The 8,756-nt window shown below is 31.6% G+C and overlaps 2 protein-coding genes across 2 annotated transcripts in view; one reads left to right on the top strand and one right to left on the bottom strand.

Moving 5' to 3' along the window:
* The window catches only part of LOC115235664 (oxysterol-binding protein-related protein 8), a 12,801-nt gene extending 7,964 nt beyond the window's left edge, over positions 1 to 4,837 (bottom strand). Inside the window, 3 exon segments of the mRNA XM_029807583.1 lie at positions 1,487 to 1,615; positions 3,455 to 3,612; positions 3,849 to 4,837. Of these exon segments, the coding sequence (XP_029663443.1) occupies positions 1,487 to 1,615; positions 3,455 to 3,590 (265 nt within the window). The 5' untranslated portion in view covers positions 3,591 to 3,612; positions 3,849 to 4,837.
* Positions 4,838 to 5,866: 1,029 nt separating this feature from the next.
* The window catches only part of LOC115235638 (nucleoredoxin-like), a 15,001-nt gene continuing 12,111 nt past the window's right edge, over positions 5,867 to 8,756 (top strand). Inside the window, exon 1 of the mRNA XM_029807541.1 lies at positions 5,867 to 8,049. Within this exon, the coding sequence (XP_029663401.1) occupies positions 7,606 to 8,049 (444 nt within the window). The 5' untranslated portion in view covers positions 5,867 to 7,605. The remainder of the gene's footprint in view (positions 8,050 to 8,756) is intronic.

Below are 8,756 nucleotides of genomic sequence, written 5' to 3'. Positions count from 1 at the left end.
TTAATTATTTATTAATTCTTATTAATAAATCTTTTATATATTATAATATATAATATATTCTTATATTCCATAAACTTATATACAGTTTCCTTAAAGTGTATATATAAATTATCAAGATATGTAAATTCTTATAAAATTAAACTTAATAAGACAAAATCAAGATTTATATTTTTAGGAAAAAATAATGCATGCTCTTACACACTCTGAAAATAAATAAATTACCACACTATAACAAAAAGATGCAAAAGATACATAAAATATTATTTCATTTTAATTTTATATAAATAAAGTTCTCTACTCAAACATTAACTCGATCACAATAATAAAAAAGTAACACAGATGTTATACTTTTCTACATTTTAATTAAACAAATCAAGATAATCATTCTTTTGTCCTGATTTGTATATATCATAAATCTTAATTTAGCTTATTCAGTGTGTATGCACACTGCAAATATAGCCAAAATCAATATTCTTTTTATATGCTTCATGTGTCTGAAGTAAGATCTATAAAATAAATATCTCATATAGAAAATAAATATAGAATAATAATTTTCAACATATATAGGTATAATAATAAAAAAACTTATCTTGATTTGTATTATAAGTATATCACAAATGATTTATATTTATATTATAAATTATCCATTTTTTGTTTAAAAATATAATTATTTACTAACGCATTTTTTAGTTATATATACAATATTAAAATCAGATTGTTAAAAAATTAATACTCTTAAATATTATCTTTAGTATTATATTAATATTTAAGCGCTTTTTGTAAGATTTGCATCAAGTCTTAAGAACACATTTTAATCCAATTTTTATTTAGAATTTTTTTTTCCAATGATCTTGGTGCATTATTCTCAAAGACACAAGCCAATTAGATTTCATTGCAATAAAATCACATGCTTAAAGATATTTAATACACAAAAAAATATTTAATATTGAAAATGCAAATTTTACGGAAAAGATGACATGCAATAAATTTTTGTTAAGAGAAAATTACCTTTCGGTTTATAAAAGAATGCAAATCTCATAAAATAATTCATACAATACAATGAAACAAATTCGTATTATCGCACTTATTATACTGGATTACATAATAAAGTTTATATATATGTATGTATATACATATACTTTTATATCAATAATAATTAATTAAATAAAGACTTGCAAGCTTGTTTTGTGGAGAAAGCATGTAAAGTGCAACAAGCGTTAAATAATATTGCTATATAAAAAGTTTAAAGCTTATAAAAAAATATTACACAAATTAAAACATAAACATATATTTAGAAAAGATACATAGAAAAGAGTGCTTTATAAGCCACACATGGTTTCAGAATTTTTCTAGTACACATGTGTACCTATTATACTGCAGAAATAAAAGTAATGCCAATCAAGTTTTGAAAGCTGCTGAAATTTGTTCAATTATCCCAGATTATAGTAATGATGTATTACTTTCGAAAATATTTCTAGGTTTATACCTGGAGAAACTGGAGGTGCACTGGCTGTAATATTTACGCTTGTTGAAAGGGACTCTGTTGATGGAAGTTTAGGTAATGGTGTAGACTGTGCCTGAACGCTGCTTCGTCGAAATTGTCGATCCGCTGGTTCTACATATTTAGCATTCATTCAGTTGCACTCACAGTATTTAATATTGTATTTTATATCATATTAGAAATAGAAATTGTCTCAAAAAACTGATTAATTAATGATTATTCAATAATATGTAACAGTCAGAATTTATATTTCCTACATTACAAACACAAGTAGTATTAACATGTAGTATAACAGAAAGAATATCAATATTATTATTTTCTGCAATGAGTCAAGATAAAAGATGCAAAAAAATACATAATTGTTTACGATAAATTTTAATAAAAGATATTGTTGTACTTTGCTGTAAAAAAGAGAAAAAGATATGCATGCTTGAATTATACATGCACAACAAAGCATGCTACTTTAAATTGTTACATGCAGTCAATTTACAGACAAATGCAAATTACATATTAGAAACTAAATTAATATATTCAAAATACATCAATGTAATATAGATAATAATACACCAACTCATATGGTTACAACAAATGTTACAAATGTTATCTCAATGCAAACCTTATTTAGTAAAAACTTTCTACATACAAATATCTGTATTAAGTTGTTTAAATTAAAGACATTGTTTTTATCATGTTTGTTACCTAGTTTGCTATCTAGTTTTATATATATATATGTCGTATTTTGTATATGAAGTAATTTATATGTTTAAATGATAAAGAGACTTGTCATAAAGAATATTATGTAAAATACTGAAATAGTTTGTTATCTTTTAATTTCATCTGTAAGAATTTTAGTATTCAGTGTAAAAGTGTACACATTGTCTTCATTGTACATTGAAAGAGAGAAATGGTGGAAAGTGGGTCACATAAAGCATAAAGTTATTATGCCACAACAAACTACGGTGCTTATAGTACTAGGGATTCCTACTACAATATGAGAACAGTTTGTTAGACTCTCAAGAGTATTGATCTTCATTTTACCAACAGTCAGGCTTGCTACAGTATGTATTTCATTCATATTAATGAGCTGCCATAACTATGTACCAGACATATCCTCATTGACAAGTTTATAATAACTAATTTTATACGTAAGATATATCACAGATCAGGGAGCTACAATGTATCAAACAGATACAGAAATATGCTATTAATAAATATATTTACATCTCGAATTGATTAATATATTCTCATCACTTTTTAATTTTCCTCAATTAAAATTATTTTGGAATATGTAATAATATTGTAAAAATATTCATCGCATCTTGTGAAATTTATTTGAAAGATAAATTAAATTTTCTTTTTAAAGGAAACTACCATGCATCCATAGATAACAACAGACTATAACATACATAAACTTTGTGGTTTGTATACAAGAGTGTTGATATTATATAAACATGAAGAATTGTATATAATTTGTGACAATATTACATAAACCTTATTGGATCTTACAACACTTTAATAACAGAGAACACAATTTTGCAGAGGCATGCTACTATTATATACACCTACATTCTTAATTCATATAGTTCAAATGTCAATGACAAATAATTTCATAAAGTTCATAAATTATGATTTTTTTTCTAGAAAAATATATGCAGTCTTTATATTCGCGTATACAATTGTCATACATAGTAAGAAATAGCTTCTAATTTTTTACTGTATTTAATTATACTCTCATTACTTTTAATTTTATTATATTACAAACTAATTGCTTCTTGTACATATTGTTGAAAACAATAGGATTAGCAGATATATAAATAACCATAATTAATGTCATTAAAAAGTATCTTATAACATAATAATCTTATAATGTTATCTATATCATAGCATATTCAATGTATTGATAATAAAATATGGGAATGTTAAACAACATCTAATATAATAATATACACTTACGACTAAGAGATCTGCTGACATTCGGCGGTGTCATAGTCTTAAAGGCATCCGCTGAACTTCCAAGAGGTACAGAATGAGTTTCCGCCTGTAGACGCTGATGATCTCCACCAGGCACAACAATCGGTTGCGAACTCATTGTGAATTTATGATTGACAATCCTGATCATGAAAAATATTTCTATTTAATACAATAATATTTTAACAACTTTTTATATATATTGAATTAATGAAAATACACACATCGATTCATTAAGTATATCTGACTAATGAGATAGTTCACAAATAAATATACATTTCGATAATAACAAATTGCAAAGAAGAGGGAGCACAAAGTATGTGTTTACATTCGTTTCTCATTCATTAAACAACTGTTATGCATAGTGTCGGGGTCTCACCTTGCTTTCGAACGATTGTTTGCGCGACAAACGTATCAGTTCGTGGCGATAATTATGCATAGAGGACAATTAGAGCGCGAGGTATATAGATGAAACGCGACATCGTTATCCACGACATGGGTATCGTATTTCGACACTCGCGGGAGCGCTTCTGGATTGGCGAATTCACTCGCGAATTTTAATACTCCGACGAAGTGTGACTCGTCGGAAACCGGACGATGATTGATGAACGCGTATACGCGCGCGTGGACGGTCTCTCGACGGGACGGCGCGTTGCGGATAAACGTGGTCTCGAAGTGCGTTGTACCATTTGGTCATTAGCAGCAGCAGCAGCAGCGACGACGATGATGTTGTTTAACGCTGTAAGACGAGAATGCGCGCGCGACTGTAAAACTGCAACACGTCTGCAACTGCGCGCGTGCAACGACACGACTGCGTGTGTCCGTAACGCGAGCACGGCAACGCGGCGACGCGCAATAGCGAGGAGGAAGGGAAAAAAAAAAAAAAAACCTTGAGGAAGAGGAGAGGAGGTGGACCGCGTTGACCGGCCGCAGCCTCTACGCATACATGCATATGCGTCAATATGCGTTTTAATTCGACAAAAACATCACGCCTCACGTCTTCGTCTCTGACGTATACGCATTTGTGTAACGTTTTATTCCCACTGTACGTACGTCACTCGATCGTTCGTCGACGAGGTAATATATCTTTCTCGATTTTACATCCGCGGAGGATCCTCTCGCGATCTCTCAGTTTTATAACGGTTGGGCGCTTCGCTGGAATGTCCGGCGTGTTTGAAAGCACACAGCCGGTCGTAATCGAATGACGTTACGCGCACGCGAGCCCGATTGAACAGCTCGTCGTTATCACTTTCATCTCCGCTCGCCATCGCCATCTCTTGCACTCTCTCTCTCTCTCTTTCTTTTTCTTTCTCTTTGAGAGGACCGATCGATATCGCTCTGGTACGTGTGAATTTTTAATAATCGCTATTAATGCAGTTTTACGCCCCTCCCACAGTCATTGGTTCTAATAAAAAATTAGGTATTCTTCTTTATCTGCATCGCACGTACAGGCGGTCACGGAAATGATATAAGTATAAAGATTAGCGCTAATCTCGTTTAAGATTTAGATTTAGATTTCTCGTTTAAGTCTTAGAATGGAATTTTGCTTCTCTGTTTGTTTAACGATATATTCCGTTTGATTTCATTTTATATAAATTACCGAAAAATTTTTAAACAGCTAATTTATTTGTGCGCATGAATGTTATAAATTAAATGTTTTTTGCCACATCTGACTTAATATTGAACGAATTAAAAGATTGACCTCAATTTTGCTTTCTCTGCATTATATGCGAGAATATAGAATCTTAACATAGAAGGAGGCAATGAGTCGATAACTCGGGATTATTTGACCTCGGGCTATCGAGAGAGAGAGAGAGAGAGAGAGAGGCAATCCAATCTATATAAATTATATAAGTTAATTGAAGTATAATTATATGTAATATACAATAATCCAAAATTATTAAACACATTTAAAATTTTTAATTACGTACGAATATATTATCGAGTAGGAAATGTTGGTAACATAAAATATAAAAAAAATTATCGGTGATATCTTTTAACACGAAATCCATATGAAAAAAGATTAATGTTTGCACGTTTTTGAAATTTGAAAGAGAGAGAAAGAAGATCGACGGAAACTCTGAAACTATTCTAAATACGATCGATTAATAGAGAGAGAGAGAGAGAGGAAACGCTATACTTTATAATTTCTTGCTACGTCCCTGCAAAGGGATATCGTGCGATTTGCGAGGGTGTGTTCTAAAATAAGCGCCGAAATTTATGTAGTGACGCACAAAATCTTATTAAACGAGAATATTATACGATCAATATATTTTATCAAGACACCATTAATATTATTATAAGGTCGATCGAGAGATGTATCTTTTACATTTTTTTTTTTTTTTTTTTTTTTTTTTTTTTTTTTTTTTTTTTATGGATGTACATATTTTATCGTAAATGCAAAAAATGCAGCTAAAAAGGGAACCTTTTAACTATTATAAAACCGACTTTAATAATGTTTTGCATACTCTGTTTCAATGCTGATGCATGAATTTTGCGTATTCATAGTGTAATTAAATGCCTTTATGTAAGTACTGACATTATCATTGTTTACATCGTTACACTATGTATATAGTGTTTTCTTTATTCTCCATGCTTATTAGTATGCATAACTTTTTGTCCAATCGCAGCGCATTATGATTGGCTGTGCATGCTGATGCAAATTCTCGATTATAAGAAACATGTAATACGTGTAGTTGCATAATGTAGTCGTACGCTGCAAATGAAAATACTATTTTTGTAAAGGAATACAAGTTCGCTAAATTAATTTTATGTTTAACAATCATTAATAATTAACATGATTTGTGTATACAAATATATAACTTTGTACAGTTCATGCAATGTGTCTTTATCAAGTGTCATTATTTAGCAAGATTGTATACAAAATTTGTATATAAAAATAATGTTTAAAGTAAAAAGATATTTCTATGTTACATGCTGAAATGTGTTTAGTTTCGATATTTAAACATCAAACATTATGTATATTTATATCTTTTTGATTACTGTCTTTTTAAGAATAATCTAGAAATTTAAAATATATATATTATATATTATAAAATATATTGGCTATTATAAAACGATATACTATATTAATGTATTTGCGTACAATAGCAATAGCATATAAAAATTAATTGCATGAGAGAAAATTAAATGTGGTATGATAAACGCACGTAGCGCGCTCTTGTAATGTTCTAATCAAATAAAAGCAAAGATAAATATATTGCTCCAAAATGAAAGCGAATATTCATATGATTCAGACTTCGATACTATCGAAATATGGCGCGTGGCATTCTTAGAAGACGATTGGTTACGTTACACGATTCGAGTACACTCGAGTTCAATCGTGTCCGAAGTCGCGCGAGTCAGCGAAATATGAATCAGTCTGCGTCACGACAGGAATGACGGGCAAACTATTGATAATTATATTGAATTGCAATGTTATTTCTCTCCTGAAAGATTCCAAGTAGTTTTTCCACTTGGGGATCTAACAGATATTTTTTAATTGAATTAATTAATTACATTGAATTAGTTAAATTAATTAAAATAGTTTAATGAAATTAATTAATATAAATATTAATTAATATAAATATATTAGTTAAATTAATAAATATAATTTAATGAAATATATTTACTCTTCGATTATCTTATGTGAATACTTTTGTATGCAGTATATTTGAATAACAAAAAAAAATTAATTCAAACAATATTGCTTTAATACAACAAAAAGGCTGTAAAAAATATTTTATGCTGTCACGCTTATCAAAAGAAGCGCGAGTAGCGTCGCCTATCGTCTTTATCGCCAGTTTGATAAGGAAGTGACAGAAAAAAAGTATAGGTTGCATATTGTATGTTGCTTGAGTGACTCAAAAGTTGAATCGTTGAGTCTTCATTCTGGCAGCATTGCATTTCATTTTGTCAATTGTCAATGTCAGTTCAGTGACAGTGTTCAGTCTGTATCGATGTGAGGTTGGAGTAGGTATGCTGTTTTCCTGTTTTCGCACGATGGTAGGTTAGAGTGACGTCATATTCGTCTGGATTCGTCAACCCCTTCTCCGTAGCGAGAAGACTCGTCGGCGCGCGTCGCCGGCGAGCGAGGCAAACTCAATCCTTACATTAGTCGCGTCGCGCAAAGCGTGATGGCTGCATGTGTCGGAGAACAGGTATCCGCGGCGAAAGCCGCGAAGAAGCCCACGTCGACCGGTAAGCCGTTATGCTGGCAGCAGCGACTGTTTGGCAAGCAACTCGTGCGCTGCAACCAGGTTAACGACGCGAGGAAGTCGATCGACTCGACGATCGCGTCGCTCGTCCACGAGGATGGCCGGCCGGCCTGCGAGATCATCGGCATGTACTTCAGCTTCGTGGATCCCGGTGCGACCTGCGACGACTTCACGCGTCAGCTGGTCGAGCTTTACACAAATGTCAACGGCGCGGACGGCGGCGAGAGAAAGAAGAGATTCGAGGTGGTGCACGTGGTACTCTGGAGCAACGTTACCGACGTGCTCGACTTCGAAGACAGCTTCCGCGCCCACGTAGCCGATCTACCTTGGCTCGTCGTGCCCAACCGAGATTACGAAAGAAAGGTAAACGAATTTTTTTCCTTCTCATGTTTATCTGCGTCTTTTCAAAAGCAACACCATACTTTCCTTTTTTCGCACTTTTCTTTCTCTCTTCTCCTCTGTTCCCTTTTCCCTAGCTTCTCTTTTTTTCCGTTATTCTAATTCCGTAGAAGCTTTCAAAAATTATCGTTGCCACGTGGTATTGTCTATATGCATCTATTCAGAAAACTTTCCCAGACCGTTATTGAAAAGCACGTTTTCAACACTAGTTCTGGATTTTGTCTGCCGCGCGTAACTTTTATAGAGAAAAAAGGTGTAGGTATTATTAAAAGAAATTTATACAGGAAATTGAAATAATGTATAAGTGCTATTATTAGTTAATTTGAAAATATTTAATTTAGGAAATTTTTAAATATTTTAATAAGACAAGGTAAATGATTTTTATACGTGCTTTTTTCTCGAAGTAATAAGAGCGAATATTTAATATCATTGTTAGACACAGATTCAAGTAAATTGTGTAATCGAATTATTCAAAATAGAAATGTTCGAATAGTTTATACGAACTGTTCAAACGGAAGTAATGATCGAAATATTCAATCGATTTGCAATATCCGACTATTCACATAAGAAAAATTTGAGCAAAAATTCGAAATAATTGGATATATTTTTTAGGCTGGAAAAATCCTAAGAATTGAAAAATTCTGGGTAATAATTCTTACTAAAAAAAGGAA

The sequence above is a fragment of the Formica exsecta genome, unplaced genomic scaffold (assembly GCF_003651465.1).
Source record: "Formica exsecta isolate Colony F162 unplaced genomic scaffold, ASM365146v1 scaffold229, whole genome shotgun sequence".
Taxonomy (NCBI): domain Eukaryota; kingdom Metazoa; phylum Arthropoda; class Insecta; order Hymenoptera; family Formicidae; genus Formica; species Formica exsecta.
This window is presented reverse-complemented; position numbering and strand designations above follow the sequence as displayed.